Here is a 23,829-nt window from a genome sequence, read left to right on the forward strand (position 1 = left end):
TAACTTTATTTTATTTTATTTTTTTCTGAATTAAACAGTTAACGTGAGAATTGGTGGATTTAAGAGGTGATGACAAGCTCTCATAACTTCAAGCAAGAAAGCTACAACAAATTGGATCTCATATGTCATAATATAATATATCATAAGGAGTTGTTGATGTGAAAATCAGTCTGGGCACTTCTAAAGGTTTTAGGCCTGAAGGGTACATACAAGTGGACAAACCCTCCATGATGTGTCTCATAGACATAATGAAGAGTGATTTTGAAGCTTAGTGTGGAAGCTCCGGCCGTCCCCATCTAGGCAGTTCCCATCTGTGTCTAACTCAGTGCTGAAAATGGACAAAGAGATGGGTATTGGGTGGAAGGCAGGTGATGCCAAGGCAAACAGCTAGCAACCTGTTAAGGCTCAGATCTTTGCACCAGAGTCGTATATTAAAGAGTCTGGCAAACTCAAATCATGGACGCCATGTTTGCTACATCGGAGGGATGATTCTACAGTGTAACCGTATGGGCTGAATGAACTATGTTGAAATGTCTTATTTTCACCATTAACAGGACTATAAATGTTACTGCCAACGTCTGTCAATATGTAAAAAGCCCAGCGTCTACTTACTCTAAATATCTTCAATGACCTTGTAAATTGCTTTATAGCCCAATTGCCTCATCAGTCACAGAGCTGTGTTAACCTTCCGCCCTGTCTCTGTGTTCACTGAGAAAAGTTTGAAATTACTCAGAAAAATTATAAATACTCAGAAATACAAAGTACCATTCATTAATTAGTTAATTAATTGATTAAATAGTGAAAATTAAACTAGTGTTACTGTTATTTAGTATTATCATTATAACATTAGCACACTAGCCATAATAACCTAGTATTAACCGGGTGTCATTTAAATTTGTCTATCTACATGGAGATAAATTACATGCACACATGGGTTTCACAGTTTATATGATGGTAGCTGCTATTTTTCCAAGCCTTTAGTCTAGATAACTAGCTAGCATAAGGCTAGCATGAGGCTCGGTTAACTTCACACTTAATTCATTTGTAAAGCAGTGTCGGGCCTTTTTAAGATCAAGGTTCACATTGGTGATGGTATGACTTTATCTTTTCATATATAAAATCTTAGCAAATGTCAAAGAGAGACATTGACATTTACCTCACATAATAGGGAGAAATCTGTTTACATCCAGTTCTTCCTTTGAATCTTCTGCTCCAACTTTCTCTGTTTTTGTTCACTGGGGAAACGGTGGCGTTTCCTCTGTGTTTTCCTGGTCCTGTGCTGGAGCCATAGGAGCCATAGGAGCCATAGGCTGAGTACTGTGGTAACTTTATCCTCTGTTATTGCCACTTCTCTATGAATATTGGTTAGATGTATCTAACATGGCGCCCATGAAACATGTGACCAGCTCAGTTCAGAATCAGCATAGTGGGATAGTTCAGATGGTCCACTCTCTAGTTGGCCAGACTCTCTCTAATATGTGTCTCTGCTTCACACTTTCACGGGGCAGCTTCAAGTTGCAATATAGGGAACTGCATTTTTTTATTTTGTTTTTGGTGGCAGCCGCTCAGAAGCAGGAAAAAAAGAGGTCACAAAGGAATCTTTTATACACACACCTTAACCTTGAAATTCCATTCATATTAAAAAAAATATTAACTGTGAGATGAGATTTTGTACCATACTAATAGGAAAAATAGAAAAAAGCTTTAAATGAAACATGACTTGTCCAGTGTGCACATGGAACACTGTTTGAATACCAACTAATCAAATATAATTTAACACAGTCACTGTGGCTCATAGCACTACCCCAGTGGTACCTTGTAGATATGTTTATTTATTCTTTTCAAATAATTTTTGCTCATTTCACTAAAAACAATGTGCACCTGGCAGGGTATAAAAAATCTCCTTTGAGACAAAATACTGTAGACGAACATTTGTTTCATTATGATACAATAACTAATAAAAGAGAGTATTTATTAGTGTCAATAATGGACTGTACAATACATAAATAACTCAACAGGTAAAATTATTATTTAGAGCACAGTATTTGATATTATTGCACATTAAAGCATAAAATGAAGAAATGTACACATTCACTTGAATGAAAGTCTAGCTTGATGTAACTTTTGTGAGTTCTCAAACAAAAAAAAAATCTGTGTAAAAAGATCAACTCTTGGCCGTGAGAGCAAAACAAACTTTTGAGTTGGACTCTTTTTCTTTGTCTCAACTTATTCCAGTCCTCTGAGAATGTCATCAAATGTTGTCAAAAATTAGAAGAAAGAATACCGCAGTGAGACAATGGTGCAAGTCGAGCGCTCCTTTAAATTGGAAAAACAGTCACATATTTGGAGTCTGAGTCTGTTTGTGCTGGAGAGACTCCCAGTCCTCACACCTCCTGCTTTACAGAACATATGTACAAAACACAGTGCATGTCTTGTTTCCTAAAAATATCTCCTACTTGTTTGTGTCTCTTGAAGCTGCCGTGTACCTGTCACATACTCTCTTTTTTTGTGATTGCCTGGTAGAATCTTTCTTGCCTGCTGTCATCCTCTTTGTGTGCTATGTTTTCTGTCTTCTTTTATCTGAGCCACTGTTTACATTCAATGCTCCTAAAAGCTTGGCTCACTTATCATTTGTCCAGCCTATCACCAAATCCCCCTTTCCTGTTTATGAAAACCGGGTTCTTATTCTCCACTGTCTTCCTCTTCCGTCAGCTCAGATCTCAGAGCAGCATCGGCCTTTGTTCGTCCTGACAGCTCACGTGATGCTCCTTCTTTTCCTGGCCTAGCAGTGCAGGATCTTGATGAAGGCTTTGCGGAATTCAATGTTGAAAGTGGTATAGATGACAGGGTTGACGGCGCTGTTGAGGTAGCCCAGCCAGGTGACGGCGCTGTACAGTGAGGGCGAGATGCAGCAGCTCCTGCAGTGGGCCTTCAGGACGTGGGTCAGGAAGAAAGGCAGCCAGCAGATTATGAACACACCTTGGACAGACAGAGACGACGAGGATTAAGGGATGGCAGCGCGGGGCACGCGTTATGGAGGAATAAATCAATTTCCCGAGATTTCCGCCACATACGCGTTCTTACACGCACACATCACAAAACTGCTGAAACAGGCAGACAGACTGACGGCTAGACAGAGAACATGAGCAATCCCAGTTGCAGCGTCGAGTTAATCACAAAACAGATGAGGGTTGCAAGTATTAAAATATAAGTAATCATAAAATGCAGAGCAGCGTAAAAACTGCTGCCGTGGGTGTCGGGAATCAACAATGTGTCTCTAACGGAAACAAATAAAACTCTGAAAACGTTCTTGAGAAAAGCTTCATGTCTTCTAGTTTGAACAAAAAAATATCACATCTAGGAGTAATAATGTTAATATGGTTTGGACTTTCTGCCTTTTTTTTTCTGGATTCTTTTTATCCTTATTTAAAGCCCAAATAAAGATCCGATTACATGAATTTGATTAGACTGGTTTTCCAGATATGCTGCACACTAATCAACTTACTGGCTGAGAATTTAAATGAGAAGATGAAAATATCTTGCCTTTTAATGAATTATAGAGGATAAAATGAGATATAATGTGTTAATTAGTGACTTTTAGAGACGTTGGAAGGTAGTTTTTGATTAGATTCCCACTGATGTTTGAAGTTTAACTCCCATTTTCTCCAGGTGGTGGCAGCTTTCTACTTTCAAATAGCCATGAAACTAGTAACGATTGATGATTAATGTCCTATAAGTTCTTCGACGTCTCCACCTCTTGTAAATGAATGTTGCTATACATAGTTTGTGTACACGCAGGGGAACAAGCTACAAGTGTCCTGAATACATGGTTCACATGCCGTCGGTTAGCCTTCGGGCCCTCAGCTCACCCAGCACAATAGCGAGCATCTGCGTGGCCTTCCGCTCCTTCTGCTGTGACAGCCTCCCTCTCACCCTCTCCTTGGTCACGCCCCATTTCTCTCTGCCCCCGCTGCGCTCCCTCCATCCCTCACGGCCCCTCATGCCATCCTCGAGAGTGGGCGGACGGGGTGTCAAGGCCGACCGCGTCACAGTTGAAGGAAGGACTGGGGCGGGCCCGACAGAAATGGACAGGGAGATGCGGGCTCGTCCTGAGAGGGAGGAGGGCTGTGGAGCAGGAGGAGCAGGAGGAGCAGGAGGAGGGGGAGGGGGAGGAGGCAGACTCTGTTCAGTCTGCGGCAGGAACTGACCAGGCTCCACTTCAAGGGGGTGAACCACCGCCTCCTTCACCAGGGTCTGACACACAGTGAGGGAGGAAGGAGTGTGATGAGGGAGGACAGCGATGGGGGGAAAAGCAAAGACGCACAAGTAAGGAAGAGGGTCACTTATGAACATAAGAAGAAGAAGAAGAAGAAGATGATGATGCAGGCAGAGAATTGCTGCAGATTTTTATTAGAGAGCAGCAAAGAGAGAGCTCATTGGTTGGTTATATCACTCACCACTTTCTTGCGTTGCGGGGCCGCAGTGGCAGGTCTCAGGATCAGAGTGCACAACTTTACATCCTCTGGTTGTGTACATTTATTCTGGAAGGGCAAGAAGCAGAGCACAGTGACACGAAAGCTAGTCCGTAGGAGACTGGAGAGAAAGTTGGTGTCTGTTGTTTTGAAATAAAACAATATCTCCAGGAAACTGCGTAAATCATTTTAAATACGACATGATAGCAGAGCAAACATTTAAACTGATGTTTCTGCACTTGGACATTTTTAAAATTTCAGGAACTTTAAGTTAGTTATCATCAAAACGTTCCTGTCCCGTTAAGGAGTTATGGACTCCACCTTCCGGTGTCGATGACCTTCTCCTGCCTCGGCCCCAACCTGTGTGAGCAGGCCGTGTCTGCGCGGTGGGGCGGTGCGTCTGCCTCGCTTGCGCAGCACCAGGCAGATCTGCGCATACACCAGCAACGTTACGATGAAGGGAACGTAGAAGGAGGCCACAGACGAGTACACCACAAAGGCCGGGTCTGCAAAGCTGCACGTGGTGCCTTCACGGTTCGCTGATGCAGAAATGAGCAAAATGCAAAGAATAGATATTTCTATATCATTACATATATGCACAAAGGCACCAATAACTGAAAAAAATAGCTGAACCAGGGTAAACAGGAGAACGCATTAAGCTTTAAAGTTGAATATGTAAAGGGTGGATTTACTTTTGCTTCCACTCCTCGTGTTAGTTCCATATTACCAAAGTTTTGGAGGACATGAAGACAACTCAACAAGTGAAATGAAGGTATGGTGCAAGTTTCATTATGCACACATTTGTAAATGGACCGTACTCATTCATAAGACAGCGATGATGCAACTGCATCATTTTAGCACCACCGCCAGCACAGGCACTCCATGAAAAATCCATTCAAACTGTGGCAGTGTTGTAATCGGTGAGCAACCGCAGCAGACTGAAACATGATTAACAGTTTGACTTTCATCATTCGGTATCTTGCTGTGTTTGGGCCCACATCTCAAACTGCCTCATGTCAACTCTCATATTACTTAGCGGTTTCCTACTTATTCTCAAGTGCTTTCCTCTGAGCTCAGTCAGCGTGAGCACATTGAAAGTCCCTCCTCAGAGGCGCCTTCATTAAAGCAGAGGTTGATGGGCTCCTTCTCTCCCTCTGCTGTTGTGAGACGACTAATGAGTTGAGGATTATGTGCACCGTCCAGTTTGTAGGGCATCACCTTTTACTCGATCGTATGCAATCGTTCTTGAATGCTCTGCATGTGTGTTGCTAGTGGACCTTTTCCCTTAATACATGCTGATGTTTTCTTGACCGGGCAGATACACGAGCTGCAGATATTGCTGTGTGCATGAGAAACTTGACTAGCTCCATCAGTGAGGGTTATATTACATCTCAGATGACGAGGAGGCTCAGTGATTAAAAGGAACTGTTAAGGTATAACAATAAAACAAATCTTGAGGAACTGGCATCTTTGAATCAGCAGTAGTGTTAAAGCCACAGAGCGTTTTCTCAGTTCTTCCTACTGCAGGCCTCTTCCATGAAAGAGAAAAGGAAATGACACTGTAATGTGTGACCGAGGTTTAAAAGATGTGTGGGACGTGCTAACATCGGCGGAAGCATCTGCTTGTGGTGGTTCAGTGGTGTCGTGGTTAGCACTGAGGCCTCACCGCAGGAAGGTCCCGGGTTGTTTATGTGTGTTTACATGTTCTGCCTGTGACGTAGGTGCATCTCTTCTGTGCCAGCCCTACATTGGCTCCAGCCTCCTCTAGAGATTAGACTGATGACCTGATGAACTTAATCCCTCCTCGGCATCTGATAGATTTTGGGCTACACATATGTTCTGACAGTGTTTGTATTTATGTTTCCAGTCCAATGTTTTGGTATTAATTTAATAATAATTAATAATAATTATCTTATGTAAACTCATAGGTTTGTCGTGGTTGTTTTTGTCTCCATTCCCCAAATATCTCACTGCATCATCAAACACAAGTAAAAAAAAAAATGAAATCGTTAATGCAATAGCTGCTCGGAAAATGGAACATGTCACAACATAAAAGTAAGTAAAAAAAATCACAAAATAAAAATTATGCAGCTCATGTTTCAAAGTTACTTTTTGGAATATCAATTTACTCATCTTACCTTTATGTACTGAGAGGGAAATAAAAACTAGTCTTATAAAGGAAAAGATTCAAGGAGGCTTAAGATTTGTGGTTGTGCTGAGCGGTATTATACAGTTCTTTAGTCAGCAGTGAAAGCAATGATTTTTTTGATAGTTTTAAAAATGGACCCATTACTCACTCTGAACTGGTCTCAACGTTAAGACTGTCGAGAATTGAACTTCGTCTTTTTTCTGTAAACCCTTTCAGAGTTCTTTGTCACATTTGTTGACCTTCACTTGTCGCTGCATTTTTAGAAGCTCAGAAGTAGCACAGAACAAGTATTATGTGACATCAGGGCTGTTTACAATTACTGCTATCCCAGGGTTGTTTGAAATCAATACTGAGGCAAGCACATATCTGATTAATTTTACAACGAGAGCAAAGCACATGTGGATCATTGCTGCTGTCTCTTTCTTATTATTTATTCACTGGACCTGGAGGTAGTCATGTCAAAGAGACACGGACTCAGCTGAAAGCCTTGCAACAGCAGCTTTTCCCATGTAAACCGACTCACTCCAGTGCAATCAACACGGTCAGCACATCGACTAGATGAAAGACAAATTCAACTCTGCCTCAAATTCCGTTCTGTTGACGAGCAGCAGACTGTTTAAACAGTGCTGAGCTCTCACTGTATATTCAGATCTGCCAGCGGGACTATAAACTGCAGAGCAGCGCGCAGTTAGTCATTTGAGAGGAATGCATGGCACAAGTACATTTCCATGAATTATTGGTGCTATTTTCCAGTTCGTGACCATCGTTCGACGGTGCACAACCCTGAAGTGCACACTCCAGCTTCCAAGCTCCACGCTTTGACTACCACCTATTTTCTAAGAATCCATGACTAGAATTTCAATGAGCCTCTTTCTGGGCTGGATGGAACTAACTAACACCCAGGCTAGTGAGTGCGGGGTAACTTGAGAGGAAGTATCAGATGGCGCTGTTACCAGTATTGTTCAGTCCAAACAGTAAAGGGCAGGAGATGGCAAAAGAAAGGAACCACACCACAGCAATCATCACTGCCACCCTCCTCCTGGAGCTGTATCTGGTGTTGTAGAGCAGCGGCATGGCCACCGCTGTGTACCTGCAAAGAAAATGCACACACAGAACACGCGGCACATTAGCATGCCAGTTGCACACTCACCCACGGTGTCTGCATTTCAACATGCGTTGTTGACACGTGGACACACATTGACGCAGCAACAGACTTAATTAAATCGGCATGTTTCCACACAGTTAAATCAGACAAACAACCCTCTCAGTTCTCCTTCAGAGGAATACAAGATGTCAGTGCTGGTTTCACAGCCGCAAGAACTCAACACACAAAACTGCCGGCATGTCAAAACCGATTAGTGTCATCTGCTGTAACTGCAGGTCAGGTGTGACCATCCTTGACTGAGCAGCTGTAATCCCGACTGTGGGCAGAGGGTCACGGACAAATCACCCAAGAGTTGATAAAAGACTCCACAAATTGGTTTTCAGCACATTCAATTTCCAGTCTTTGTTGTTACGGGTCTCCTATTCTGTAACTTGTAGTGTTGAGAAGCTTTAGCTGCAGTGTTTCTAGATATTTTGCAGAAAAGTCAATCAGGGACTGCGGGAGTTCGGCAGAATAGATGCAGCCACATTTGCAAGATAATTACTTGCAGAACTTTCTTTGTCTATAGTTTTAAGTCCGAAACTTGTGACATATTTCAGTTTAAAGCTACCTCCAGGGGACAAAAGGATAGTATTGCCTTTAACAGAACTGCCCCTTGACATTCGTTATGTCATATTATTGTCACATACTTCCACTAAGAGGGAGACAAATAGGCTTCTATGGGCTGAAACTTGCCCTTTAACAGGAATATGTGGGACCCCTGAACAAAAAAGGGTTTTGCCTTTGGGATTGACAAATCTCCCGCAGAGAACAGAGAACATGTCTCTGCTGCACCATTATATGGAGGCTGTTTGTTGTAGTTTGTTGCTTTGTAAGTAACAAAATCTGTCAGTTTTAAGAGTTTTTACAGATACTGGAAGACAAGCCACCACTAAGCCACATAGGAATTAAATCTCCTCAGCCAAGTGCATTTTGAGATTTTTTTTTGTTTGTTGTTGTTTGTTGTTCTTTTCATCATAGATTACACAGATACAATCGTGGTCGTTCTACAACCCATTGGTGTTGTTAACAAAAGAAAAAAACAATAGAAACTGACTTTATGCATGCCCTAATTCCATGAAATGCAGAGTATGCTTCTAATCTCTGCTGTAGATCTTGACAAAGAAGCCCTGCCCTTTCATACAGGAACACATTTTAGGTCTTTAGGTTGCTAATCCTGATATTAACAGAATGACTTTTTGAGCTGAGTTCCTCTGTCAACATCAATAAAGAAGGCTGATTGCATCATGTCCTCTGGTCCTTCTCTCACTCCTTTTCTGCAGCCCTTCCACCTCTCACTTCTTGTGTCTGTTCTTAATTGTAGGGTACAGGTTTAGTGACTAATCATATTTACTCTTACTGTAATTCCATGTCAGTGTGCATGGTTCATGTATGCTTGACTGACAAATAAAGCATCTAAGTCTAAAGTACGCTTGCGTTCCACTCATTTCTCCTTGCATTTCTCTGTTCTGTCAGTGTTGTGTCAAATCCTGGTTCTCCTGTGGTTCTCTGTGAGTTCCTCAGCCTGCACCTACGCCTCCTGCCTCTTCAGATTCCTTCATCAGCCCAGCTCCCAGATCTCTAGACGCCCTCTCCTCTGCTCACGTCTGACCTCCCTCAGCGTCTCCCTCAGGCCATGCTCTGCTCAGCTACCAGCCCGAGACTCGGCCTTCCGCTATGTTCACTCCTTGTCTCAGCTCCAGAGCTGCTTGTGTCGGTTAAGTAAACTTGTCACTGTTGCTTTGCCTTTGTGTCTGCATATGTCTACAAACAGCAAATAAAGTCTGCACTTCTGGTTACACAGTTACTGCAATAAATGTAACAACTTTCCTTATAGGTTTATGCTAATTCCTCCACCCTTCATCACTTAAAATAGGACTGAGCACTAAAAGAGCTGCATATCACACTCCAAATGAAGCCCTCTTAAATTAAAGCACGTAAATTCAGCTCTAGTCTTCCTGTCACTGTTTCATTGCACATTGCTGGGGTATTAAGCAAAGATAGCTTTATGACTGCTGTATATATATATGTATATATATATTTATCTTCTGCAGCTGCAAAGCAATTAAGACTCTGTCCTTCATTATTGCCCCAATTTCTACCAGTCGGTCTGGGAGCAGCCTCAATATGTCACTCTGTCCGAGGAATCAGGACACAGCTGCAGACGACCTGCCCGCGGGGTGTCCGCCTGGTCACCTCTCCCTGGTGGGGGCCCATAAAGAGGACGTGAAGGTGGAATGACGACTCATAAAAATTGTTCCGGGCAAAATCAAAACGGACACTTGTGACTGTAGAGGACGTTGTAAATGTGACTCCCTGCCATAACCCGCTGGATAAACAGATGGCTGCAGCTTAGGGGTTTCTGTCCTGCTGCTCAATGACAGCTGCATGTTGGACACGTCAAAACGCTTTGACCTGTGTAAAGCATACACTTTGTTTTGCCTATTATCAGGATCAAGGTTAGAGGGAAGAAATGCATATTTTGGATTGACAACATGGAGACAAGAAAATAAAGATGATGGACGGTAGTGTTCTGAATTCAATAGCACACACAGGAGTAATGAAAGTGTTCTCAGCTTGTATCCACCTGTCGATGCTGATGGCGCAGAGGTTGAGGATACTGGCGGTGCACATCATGACGTCCAAGGTGAGTAGGATGTCACAGTGGATGAGACTGAAGCGCCACTCACCCACCACCTTCAACATAGACAAATGCAAACTGAATGTCTGATTGACACACTGTACTTTTAGTTTGTCTATCTGGTATTACATTGTAATTCTGGTTCAGATACATTCATATTGACTGGGCTTGTACAAATGTACAATACAGTATACTAACATTCAGTTATGTTTAATTTAGACCATGTCATGATCTTGTGTTTTGGAAGCGCTGGTGTAATCCTGTTTACTTTTCTTCATATTTCTGTTCTTATTTTGTCTTCGTTGTTGTTTCTTGTCCTGCTCTACTTCGCAGGTTTTCACTCTTCTGTTTGTTGGATTGGTTTCTCCTTGTGTTCGTCCTCATTAGTTTCACCCCTCTGCCCATGCATCTACATAGTCCTGTCTTACATCTTTCTGGCTGACTTTTGTTGAACTACTTTATGTTGGAATACCTCTTGTTGAACTCCTGACCTGTCTTGACTTTCTTTTTATTTCATCAAAGTAAGTGACATTAAAGTGAATATCTCTATTTCATCCTGCCTCACCTCCTGGTGTGTGACCTGCATTTGGGTCCGACATCTCCAAACTTCACCACCACAAAACTTCACAGGCCACCAGCAATTTGTGTGTGTGTGTGTGTGTGTGTGTGTGTGTGTGTGTAGAGAAAGGTGGGTTTAAATCTGATCATTTAATTGGCTAGATAACTAGTTCTGAAATGCAAGGGCCCTGTGTTTGTTTTGCATTTGCATCTCTGGCAAATACTGTAACTTTGAAGAGAAACTTTTTTTTTTTTTATCCGTGTTTAGCTCCCACTGGATCTGAGGGTGTGTTTTCCACTGTTTTCAGTCTTGAGCCTTCAGGAGCACAATAAATGAAAGCGTAAAAACAAAGACAAGCAGAATGTGTGCAGACGTACCTCCAGGTAGACTCCCCAGGGCATGACCAGAGTGGCCAGCAGCAGGTCGGACACGGCCAGGGAGACGATGAGGTAGTTGGTGGTGGTCTGAAGAGCCCGCTCTCGAGACACGGCCACGCACACCAGCACGTTGCCGAACACCACGCAGAAGATCAGGAGGACTAGCAGCACCGCGTAGAAGTTGTACGGTGGAGATGAGGGCGATGGGGAAGTGGTGCAGTTGGAGGATGTCAGCAAGGACGTCGAGGAGTTGGGTAAAGATACGAGGGAGTACGACGGGTCATGGCTGACAAAGGAGGAGAAATTGTTCTCGAGGGGGAAGAGAGGGAAGGAGGGAGAGGAAGTCTCGTCTGAGTCGTTGAGTAAAGTCATGATCTCGCTCCAGTGAACATGGTCAAGCTGAAAGTTGATGGAACAAAGAGAGGAAGAGAGTTATAATTACCCCCTAACCCTTTATGCCCTACTGTGCGTTCGATTCAGGCTTTCACAGTAGATCCAACAAAAGCTCTAAGAGGAAAGGTTAAAACGGTATCACCGCACAGAGACACAACACACAGAGCATGGACAGGTGTTGACTGAGTTCTGCAGTGCTGAACCCACACAGCTGGTTGGTTTCACATACCCAGTTCTTTGTGTACTAAGATTTCATGTTTCCAGTAGTTTTCAGGATACTACTGCACGGTTTCTCCATGTGGTCCTGGTGGCGAGCGATGGTTGAGGGACCTATGCAGCCAGTAAAGGGGTCATGCATATTTAAATGTTATCTATAAGCTATAATTCGCTCACCCTTGCTACTCCACTACTAAAAATTGACCTGCAGCCTAAAAAGTATTTTTTCCTCGTTATAACTTTTAACAAGGTCAGCTGTGTATGGTCAGTTGCCTGTGTTTTTTTCCCCTATCCATTTATTTTCCCAAAGCATGAAAAAGATAGTATTGAGGAGTCATACATTACCCCTGTTAAAGTACATGGGCCAAGTGGGAGTCCATGAGCAAGGTCGGTAGGAGAAACACCACTGCACCGATGCAGTGTAAGGTAACTTTGTTGGCTCATGTGATCTGTGGGCGCAGTAATCTTCTACCAGCACTAACACTAATGATTAAAACTCCAGAGGATACATTTAACTGGTGTAACCAATGAATTACTTATTTATTGACTGCTGTACTCTGTGTTGATTTCTGATGAATAACTGATTTAATTCAATTGGATGCATTACTTTTGGGCAGAGCCGTTCTCCTGACAGATGAAAAACCAGGAGTTACGTGCTCTAACGTGAAAATCATCGCTTACACTGTACGAGGGCATAGTCTTGACAGCAACTGTGGATTTATCCGCATTTTAAGGTACATACTGACATAGACAGAATACAGATGGACAACACAGCTCCTCAAAAATGAAGCCAAAGCCAGTAGAGCTCCCCCTGGTGGCTGGCTGCAGTATAGGTCATTAGCTCCACCTCCTCCATGTTAGTGGATGGGACTTGGACTAAAAACACAGAAGTCAAATATTTTTTGGATGGTTTCAGTCATTTTAGGTAATTAATATAATACTGATGCATACGCAAGTGAAATTTTTTCTGATAAGTTTTAGTTACTTATTTGACGTTATATTTTATGTCACAATCTTATATTTTACTGTATTTTACAGTTTTACATTATCTGATATTGTAATATTTATTTTGAGTGTTTCCTTATTTTTTGTTCTTCATTTTATTTTCCATTTGAATTCATTCTATTTTAATTTTCTATATCTTACTATGTTTTCATATTTTATGAATTTGATGATTTTATTTATTTATTTATTGATATTGATCTTAAGTTATCCTATCATTGCAACTTATCCTTTAAATTGTGTGTATGATCCATCATTTGTGCGGAGAGCAGAGTGAGCCTGTCGGTTTGGCAAGTGCATAGAGCTGGCCTGTGTTGTCCATAGAGTGGAAGTTTGAAGCTGCCTTTTCTTCTTCATGAAAACCTGAAAATACTTGATTTCACCCAAACTGTCATATCGAAGATTGTGATCGCTATGAAGACCCAAACTACAAAAGGATTTGAAGTGTGCATGGGGAGCTCTCCCCAACGTACACTTCATGAAACAAAATCAAGCCTGAATAAATGTGTCTGACACAGATTTCTGTGGATAATTTGGCTGCATATATGTTTGTTTGTTTTTAAAATCAAAAGCAAAATCCAATGCCTGGGGTCACGTCTCTGTTACAGAGAACGGCATCTCTTGTGCAACTCGATCTTGATCCCTTTCCAGACAGACACCTGCTGAGACTGAGAGAACTAGCATAAACATAAATGTGAGAGCTGGCTTTGAAGCTAAAAAGAGTGAGAAGAACAGAATAAGCAGTTAATTTAAGACTGCGTCATTAAAAATGCATCTTCTACAGTCCAAACGTCTCTGTTTCAACCTCGTGATGAATTAACTGCAGCTAAAGGTTCATGTGTTCCAACAGAGAGGAGACATGATGAGGACACTTGAGAACTTTTCTTCTTTTCCTATCACTCTATTGCTCTCCTGATACACTTGGATAACCAGGTTGTATGATAGAATGTAAAAAAGCTGCATGAAATATTTATCAGCAGCAGGTAATCGAAACGGACGATGGGTTCACAGCCTCTCTGTTAACCTTCTCATCAGTCCCAAGGCCGTGGATAAGTCCCGTGAGATATTTACAACCTGACCACTATCCATACCAACAGGAGCCTCAAACGGTTGCAGTGGATATCACCCACCCATCCCTGACCTTGTCCTGTGATCTGCATTGCTAATTAACACTTGAGACAAGTTGAGCTTAACAAATCAATAAACTATCCCTTGCACCACCAGCCAAAGCACATTACAACTTGTCGCAAATGTATTGATTTCACACGGTTAGGTATTGATTTGAATCAGTGAAGGACTTGATGGGAAGTGGTGCACAGACATTATTATTGTGGTAGGGGTCACTGCAATTGCTACGGGGGGAGGCAGCGTGCAGGAGTGAACTGCAGGAAGCACACTTGAGTGGAGAAACTTGTTTCAACCCTTCTGCAAATGGTCGGGTAATGGCAGCAGCTTAATAAGAGAGTAAAAACTAGAACAAGCAGAAAATCACAAGACACATAAAGGAACAGTCAGTGCACCAGTACAAATTATATTTATTCTGTTTATTGTTTGCAAGAAAAACTAACAAAACTAAATTTATGACAGTTTCAATATTTCAGATCTCAACATTGTATTAAAGTCAACAAATAGAGAATGTGTTCAAAACTGAACAAAAAATGAATAAATCATCATATCATCCAGTTAATATTAGTACTCCTGTCATTAGCATGCAGTAGAGCTGTAATCCTGGCTGGCATGTTCCTCACGAGCATTTCACACTGTTGAGGGGTAACCTTGTCCCATTCTTCTTAAATTACTACTTTTAATTCTTCTAAATTCTTTGGTTTGTGCTTTTGATAATCCACCACAGATTTTCAATGGGGCTCATGTCCAGAGATTGAGGGGCCACTCTAAGACATGGATACTGTGCTCCTGCCGCCTGCCATTCTATTGACTCTGGATGTGTGGCAAGAGGCATTATCTTGTTGAAACATCCAGTTTGGAGCTCGACAGAGCCGAGCACATGCAGAAGGGAGCTTGTGGGTTTGGAGACCACTGCTGTTGGAGCCCCTGTGATGTCATTCGGTAGTTTTCCCTCCACATTTGGATCAGGATGTGGTCATTTCTGGCTGTAGAAACCCTTGGACACTTGGTCTGTATTTCTGCAGAGTGGATCCAACTGCTGAAGGACTGCATCTGCACTTCCTGGTGATCTTCTGGCAGCTGTATCCTTCCTGGCTGAGAAACTGTATCTTCGGGCGTGTTTCCTGCGTTAGGTTTCTTGTTTTAGACATTTTAGTCTCTGAAGAACTTTCAAATGTACTGGTTTTATATAGACACGAAACACGGCAACAGAAAAATGTGTCTTTTAATATCAGTCACAGCCTTCATTAGTGGATCACTGGAACCAAAATTACCCAATACTCAAAATGTCTTGGATTACTTTTATGGAACCAATCAATTTTACGTTTTTAATGGCTGTTTTATGATCTGTTTAGTATTTTGTCTGTGACTGTACTAATAGAAATTGCACTTGAAGACCTAAGAGTGATTCTTAATGCAATATTTCACAAATGCACGGGGTGTCCAAAACATTTTTCCACCACTGCATGTTGACAATGCAAAAAACTGTTTGTCCTCCTGGTAAAACATAACTGTGGTTTATCACACCTGAGTTCAATTCCTCTAGCCACACCCAGGCCTAATTACTGCCACATCTATTCTCACTCAAGAAACCAAAAGATATCTTGAGAAGAAATTCATACTTTTTCACACCACTGTACAACTTTGTTGCAATCTGTTTTTTTTTTTTTTTTTGTATTTTCAGACTGTTATTTTTGTTGTATTTTTTTTGTTTTAAAAAGAGTAAAATGTTTGACATGTTAACTCATTTTTGAGCTAACGTGCTAAATAATGTGCTAAATAACTTTTTGATAAATGGAGAAAAAATCTAATTAAACCTCAGTCTCCTTCATAAATGAGTATGAAAAAATCAGAGAGTGTGAATCAGCCGTTAGCCAATAACAGACTGCAGTGATGTAAACAAAGTAATATGCCAAGGAGAAGATGAAGCTTTCACACAGGCGCAGCCTTTACCCAGAGCACTTCTTCCCAACTGAGCTGAAAAAAAGTTGTGTAAAAGCTCAAACAGAGTTTTAAATTTAATTTAATAGTACTAATGTGGCCAAACATTTATTTTTTTCAGTAGTCAAAAATTATTATTTCTGAACAGTGTGTGATGAAACTGTTCTACTACTAAGGTAATCTCTTTCTCGCATTAAGTGGAACCAAACACACAATGCTAAAACAACGAAACAACAACAAAAATAATATAGTGTGTGCAGAGAGTGAAACTAGATGAGAACAAATAAAAAAAAAAAATGAAAAAAAAAATGCAGAATTACAAAACATATACTTAGTCCCGCCTGTGAATTAATGTATGCTTGATACAGAAGACAGTAATGCTGTATACAGTGTACAACAACAGAAAAATATAGTATGCAAGTGTAAATATACAGTATATACAGTCCCCTCCAAAAGTATTGGAACAGCAAGGCAAATTCCCTTGTTTTTGTTGTTCACTGAAGACATTTGGGTTCAAGATCAAAAGATGAGTGTGAGACAAGACTTCAGAATGTCAGCTTTTATTTCCTGGTATTTACATCTTGAAGTGTTAAACAACTTGGGACATACTGCCCTTTGTTTGAACCCACCCATTTTTCAAGTGAGCAAAACTACTGGAACATGTGACTGACAGGTGTTTCTTGTTGACCAGGTGTTGCCTTTAAGGTTGATTGTTCAAACATTAAATAGCTCTGCGTGACTAGTCTACTATTTGGCCTGGTTTGAAACCTATAAAGTTCGCATTTCTTGTTAAAGAGGATAAACCAACATGAAGATGAGTGAGCTGTCTACAGGAGAAAAGCAAGACATTTTCAAGCTGAGAAAAGAAGGAAAATCAATCAGAGCCATTGGACTAACATTGAGCATAGCATAGTACTGGTGTACTGAGCAACACACATCGAACAGGTCGGCCAAGGAAAACAACAGTAGTTGATGACAGAAATATTGTGAGAGCTGTGAAGAAAAACCCCAAAACATCAGTAAGTGACCAACGTAGGTGATCACCAACGACCTCCACAGTGCAGGAGTGAAGGTAACCCAGTCCACTGTTTAAAGAAGACTCCGAGAGCAGAAATATAGAGGCCATACCAAAAGATGCACAGCACTCATCATTAGTAACAATCAGAAATCCAGATTGAATTTGCAAAGAAGTACAGAGATGAGCCAAAGTTCTGGAACACAATCTTATGGACTGATGAGACCGAGATTAATCTCTATCAAAGTGATGGAAAGGCCAAAGTGTGGAGAAAGAAAGGAACTGCTTATGATCCGAAACTTACAAGCTCATCTGTGAAGCATGGTGGAGGTAATGTCATGGCTTGGGCGTGCATGGCCGCTTCTGGAACAGGCTCATTAAGATTTATTGATGATGTAGCTGATGATGGTAACAGCAGAATGAATTCCAAAGTGTACAGAAACATTTTGTTTGACAGTTTACAGAGACATGCATCCAAACTAATTGGGAGTAATTTTATCATGCAGCAGGACAGTGACGCAAAGAACACTGCCAACAAAACAAAGGACTTCATCAGGGGAAAAAGCGGAAGGTTTAAGACTGGCCAAGTCAATAACCTGACCTTAACCCAATTGAGTAGCATGTCACCTCCTGAAGAGGAGACGGAAGGGAGAAACCCCCCGAAACAAACAAGAACTGAAAGAAGCAGCGGTGAAAGCCTGGAATAGTATTACAAATGAAGAACGCAAAAGTTTGGTGATGTGGATGGCTCGCAGGCTTGAGCCAGTCATTGCAAGCAAGGGTTATGCCAACAAATATTAAATGTTATGTACTTTAAGATTATTTGTTCCATTACTTTTGCTCACCTAAAAAAATTGCTGTGGATTAATACAAACGGTGATATATCCCGAGTTGTTTAACACGTCTAGATGTACATACCAGGGAATAAAAGCTGACATTCTGAACTCTTGTCTCAAACTCATCTTTTGATCTTAAACCCAAATGTCTTCAGTGAGCAACAAAAACAAGGAAATTTGCCTTGCTGTTCCAATACTTTTGGACTGTAAATATTGTATAAAGTATACAGATGAAGGTGGAAGATACATAATTTGTTAAATATATAATTCTGTATATAGCAGCAGCAAACTAGTCCGGTCCAGTTCTCTCTACACAGGGAGGAGCTGTAGAGCCAACGAAGGTTTATACCCTCTGCTCTGATAAAAGTGGCTACATAAAGGGTTTATGCTCTGTTAAGGCTATTATTCTGATTGTTAGAGGATTAGTGTTCATAACGGAGCCATTAATGATAAACTGTTTGTGTCTTTTACTAAGGTAACTGACTATGTTTGGTCATCAAACACGTCTGGAGGTCTAGATGCTAGATGTTCGACTTGCTGAACTGTGTATGCCATTTTATTTCGATGACACTGATTAAGCTCAATAAAAGAACACAATCTGAGGCATCAAAAAGATCTTTTTGATTAATTTCCGCCTATATTTAATAAAAATGTTTCAATAGCCACTGCAAAGTTTCTTTTGTTTGTTTAGTTTAGTCTTTATTGTAAGGGGAAGGTCTTTATTGACATCAGTTTACTGGTTTCCTATTTGAACGTGGTGCAGTGATCCCTGCTCACATCGATTCATTTTCACACAGCCTTCAAAGCAATGTTGTGTGACCATGTATTCACGCACATGACTACAGCCGGCAGAGTTCCACAGGTCAGGGCTGCAAATGTCATCTGATTTTCTAAGATATAGTCTGTAAGGTCAGATGTTATTAAATTGTTTCACTGTAAGGAAGAATAGAAGAATAGTGTGGCTGAGAACAGACCTTAATGGTCTACGCCACAATCACACAATTATTTTCTCACACTTTCTGTGTACACATTTTCCTAGACTGATTTTCATGCATCACCGTAAATGCCACTGAGCACATGCATGATAAGGAGGAATAGACGTGTTATTAGATGTCTCATTAGATTTCTGTAATGCGTTAATCTCATGGAGGGTCGTTTCTGTTGACCAACCTTAATCCACATATATGCTCCCTAATCACACGTTGTTTTGACTGTTACATGACAGTAATGAAACAGGTTTCAGATCATTTGGTCAAAGTTCCACGAGACTGTGTTGTTCAAGCGGCACACAGAGCTGTGAAGCCCTCTAGGGCAGCTAGTGGGATACAGCTCCTTCCGCTCTGTGGCTCATTAATACCTCAAATTACTTGCCTCACTCACAGTAAAGCTTGCGCAAGAACAAGGTTGCGATGTGATAGCAAGGCCGTGCACTGCATATTGCGAGTAAACCCACTGAGGTAATGTGTTTGGGGATTGAAGGGTGTGAGATTCAAACATGGAAAATAAAACTGAAAAATAACGCAATGTGATGTGTGTCAATGTTTAAGTGACTGCATTTGGTGTAACTGTGGAAGTTATTACGCTTTACTGATGTTGGATAATGGACACTGAAATTAATACCTGTTCATGCCTGTTTTGTTTGTTTGGCCTCTTGGAAAACGGACAGAACCTATAAATTTGATTGTTTGTCTGGTATTGAGCTGTCTACTGGATGCTTGGTGTGAATCACCAGAATGCCACAGAAAAAAAGCCTGACACCAGAGGAGTTTGAGGAAATAAAAATCTTCATTGTCTCCCTAATTGGGGATGTGACTGCTGTCAGAGTGCAGCAGGAGCAGTTTCTGGGGCTGTTGCAGGAGGTGAAATCGCTGGACCCCCAGAATGTGCAGAAGGACAGGCCCATCATGGAACTGGCAATACTCATGTGGTCATCACTGACATCAAAATCAAGCCAAGTGGAAAAAAAATGTTTAATGGGTATTAATGACATGTCTGATACTCTTTGCAGATGACACCAGCATGTTCTTTCGTAGTGATAATTACAATGAACTTGGAAACACGGTAAATGAGGAATTAAATAAACTGAAAAAATGGATGGATAATAATAAATTATTATTAAATTTAAATAAGACTAAGGCAATGGTGCATGGAAACTCTAAAACAAATTCAGAACTACAGGAGTTACAACAGACAATAAATTATCATGGAAAGCCCACAACAGACATATAAAAACAAAAGTCTCCAAAAACCTTTCAATTATAAATAAAGTCAAACTGCACTTCATACTTTATACTGCTCATTGGTACTCCAATACTTCACGTCAAAACTATTAAAAATCCATGACCTTGTAAGATATTATACATCAATAATCTTATTCAAAGCACTCAACAAATCACTACCAAGTAATATACAAAATTTCTTCACAATTTGGGAGAGAACCCATAATTTCAGAGGTAAGGGAGTTTTACATTACCTAAATTTTGAATCACTCGCAAGTTTATGTGTGTCAGTATGTGGAGTGAAACTTTGGAACAGAATATCAATATCCCCAGGTTTAACATATGGTCTGGTCACAGACCAGTCTTAATGTTTATGTTACATCAATATTCTGTTGATTTGTGCTTGTTGTTCCTCACCAAGTTGCTATGTATTGTCCATTACCTTTCTGGTGTTGTTATTTGTTACCATTGTTGTTTACTGCAGTTCTTTACCATTTGTGGTACTGTAGTTTTCTTACCATTGTTGGTATTTGTTCAAGGTCCTGGTTTCGAATTTAAAATGACGAGAGGAAGTGTCTGAAACCTCGCTGGGTTTAATTATGAGGAGATTAAATAATTTTTCTTCTACCCCCTCCCTTTTGAGCGTAAATCAATGAATTTGAATACTGAACCTGCATGTCTTCTGTTGAAAGGAACTGCAGGGCATTTTACTCACTTGCTTGAAACAAATGAAAAAAAGAGGAGAAGAGAAGAGGTTTTCAAAATAAACACTCCTTGAAATATCCCCTCAAGCTTTTATAAGGCTACGAGCTGGCCTGCAATTAATCTTTCATTGCTTTCACGCAAAGGCAGGAATGAGTTTCGGCCACTGGGAATGATGTGGATTTTCAGCTGCAGAATAATCAGCTCTCAGCTGAGATCATGGCAGAAAATATTCAATCTCAACACCACTTTGACTCCCAGTGTGCCCAAGAACACCCAATGCATGTTTTTAACAAGCAGCCAACAGCATTTGGGAGCAAATACAATTACTGGGATGATGTCGAGGTGTAGCTACACAAAGTGAAAAAATAATAATCCTTGTATTTTTTTCTTATTTATGTTAGAAGCAAATCAAGCAGTGAAATGAAAATATTTTCAAATGTCTGAGCCCATAAGGGTTTTGGAGTAACAATAGTCATAGTGTGACGAATTATGTGCTTTCCTTGCGCTGATATAGAAAAAAACACATCCAATATGCTAATATAAACTCAATCAGCAGTCTGTGCAAAGCCATGGTACCGATTATGATGAAAGTTCTGATTCTTCACATGCTGTACCACACCTCTAGTGAGAGCAAGTCAGAAAAAAAAAAGATTAGAGACAGCGGAGTTCATTTGTTCAGGTAAAGTGCAGGCAAGACATGGAGTCAGACAGTTATCAATAAAACATTAGCTCCATCTCAACCTCTCGTGCAAGAAGTAATCTGCCAAAGACACGATAAAAAAGATGGAATAACCCACATGGGAACGCAGAGAAGGAAGGATTCAACTCAACATATCAAATAACTGAAAAAAATATCTAAAAAACCATCAGAACGTCTTGTGAGTATAAATACCCAATAAACTGATTAACAATACGCGGGGGAGTCTCAACCTGAGGGAAATGCTCCTTACCAACCACAACCATCTTTTATTCAAGAGGCAATTTGGCTTCTTCTCCATCTTTCTCTCAAAATGAGACATTGCAGCCTTTGGGAAGTCACTTCCAAGCCATTTGTGCAGAGTTGAAATTAGTCTAACACACCATCACACCCGCACTGTCGAGGGGGAAAGTGTTTCAGTGTGGTGCGTGGTAACAGATTTATAGCAGCAGGTGTAATTCTCCATGTGAGGAGAGATTTCTTAGAAAGCAAGAAATAACACATAGGACAGATGGTACAAACATTTAAGTTGTCGATTTAATCAGGGTTACCTTCTGCACATATACTTAAACATAATTCTGACTGCCAAACAGGCTCACCTGGGCGAATCTTTTTATTTTAGAGTTTATTCTGAAAATGACTGTATGAAACAGTGTCCTCTATCTGAACGTTACTGACAGAGAACTCATCCAGACCAGACCTAATAGCACTTAGGAGCCTAATGACCAACAGAGGGTATCACAGATGAGAACTTCAAAAGAGATATTACACTATCTCTCTCTGCAATTCAGATGGAGGCAAGACGCTTTTATTTAATTGTAGAACTCTGTCTACGTAGCACACACTCACATCTAAATGAAAACACAGGAAAGTGCCAAATTTTTGCAGTAGCACAATTTGAGCAAGATGAGTAATGTAAATGAAATATTTTACAGCAGAGGTAAAAAAACAAACATTGAAGGGAACAGTTGAAGTTAAAGAAATGATTATATATATATATACACACACACAGACACACACACATACATATACATATAGCATTTAGATTCCCACATGTCCTCTGCACATTTATATTATTACAGCATATATATTTTTTCAAATCTTATATATTTAATTTTTTTATGGAAATGCAATGTTTCTTTATTATGTGTTATAAGTCTTATAAAGATATAATTTGATTTGTATTTATGTTTCTTTTAGAATAGGAGCAGCATCTTCTATTTCATGCTGTATGTTTAATGTCTGGTCTCCAGTGCACTTTAAACAGCAACCTACTGAGCATCTGGAAATGTATTATTCTCAAAATGTGCCTGGAGAGCCCTTTTTCAAACAAAATCAGTGTTAATCATATTTTTATTTCCCTACAGAACAAAAAAGAGAGAACAACAAACGTCTTAATCAAAACGTTAGAAACACAGCAACAAGTTCCAATCAGATTGTAGCCTATATACAGTGTGTGCATTCAGTCTCAGGTCTAACTCGACTAAAGACACGTGTTATAAATTAAAGTATTTTTAAAGTTATTACTTGCCCTCTCCCAGGAGAGATGCTCGCGGTCAGGTGCGCTCTTCTCTCAGCAACAACACGGAGCAATAAACTGTCTCTCAGTCTGAAACACCCCATCCAGGATTTCCAGCCGACCCTGGCTCCTTGACCTCGGTTATTCAGTCATTCAGTCAGTCTCAGAGTGCTCCGCTCACCTCCTCGGTGATGTGCTCCCAACTCTCTGCCGGTTAGTGTGTTCAGCGCTAAGAGAGTCTGAAAAAGATGCAGAGGAGGAGGAGGGTAGAAACAGACGGTGGAGAGGAGGAGGAGGAGGAGGAGGAACAGAAGGAGGTAGTCTACTTCCGCAGGTTTTCTCTGTTTCTGATGTTTATATTTGTAGGGAACAGAGCAGCTGATCAGACTGCAGACCTGCTGGAATCCTATTGGCTGCAGTTAATATGGGGGCGGGGCTTAACAAGCTTTTAAAGGTTTATTTTGTAAAACGTGCCTCATTTATTTTATGGTGGACAGTTAGAAAAGTAGACCATAAATCAGATAGCTGACAACATGTTAGCTTAGCTTAGCACAAAGTCTGCAAACAGTTACCAGCTAATAGCAACAGATGGACAGACAGACAGACATCAACATGAGAGAGGCAACAATATTCTCACTTGATGAAATATTCACTTTAACATGGAAAATCAGCTTTTGTTTTTCTTTGGCATCAACTCATGGGGTCCCTGGAAGATCTAAAGGAATACAAATTAGGAGACCTATAACAGAAAACATGACCTTTTCCTCATTAACCCAGGATCATTTCACCTGTCAATAACAAAAATAATGATAAAACTTT

The 23,829-nt window shown here is 40.7% G+C and overlaps 1 protein-coding gene across 1 annotated transcript; it reads right to left on the bottom strand.

The window, feature by feature from the left end:
• Positions 1-1,291: 1,291 nt before the first annotated feature.
• drd2l (dopamine receptor D2 like) lies at positions 1,292-23,230 on the bottom strand. Its single transcript, XM_047597818.1, has 8 exons — positions 23,023-23,230; positions 11,343-11,741; positions 10,353-10,462; positions 7,575-7,711; positions 4,794-5,011; positions 4,458-4,541; positions 3,870-4,254; positions 1,292-2,979 (listed from the first exon to the last, which is right to left on the bottom strand). Exons 2-8 carry the CDS (start codon positions 11,712-11,714, stop codon positions 2,783-2,785), a joined length of 1,503 nt encoding a protein of 500 aa, XP_047453774.1. The 5' UTR covers positions 11,715-11,741; positions 23,023-23,230; the 3' UTR covers positions 1,292-2,782.
• Between the last annotated feature and the right edge of the window lie 599 nt (positions 23,231-23,829).

The sequence above is a fragment of the Mugil cephalus genome, chromosome 11, assembly GCF_022458985.1.
Source record: "Mugil cephalus isolate CIBA_MC_2020 chromosome 11, CIBA_Mcephalus_1.1, whole genome shotgun sequence".
NCBI lineage: Eukaryota > Metazoa > Chordata > Actinopteri > Mugiliformes > Mugilidae > Mugil > Mugil cephalus.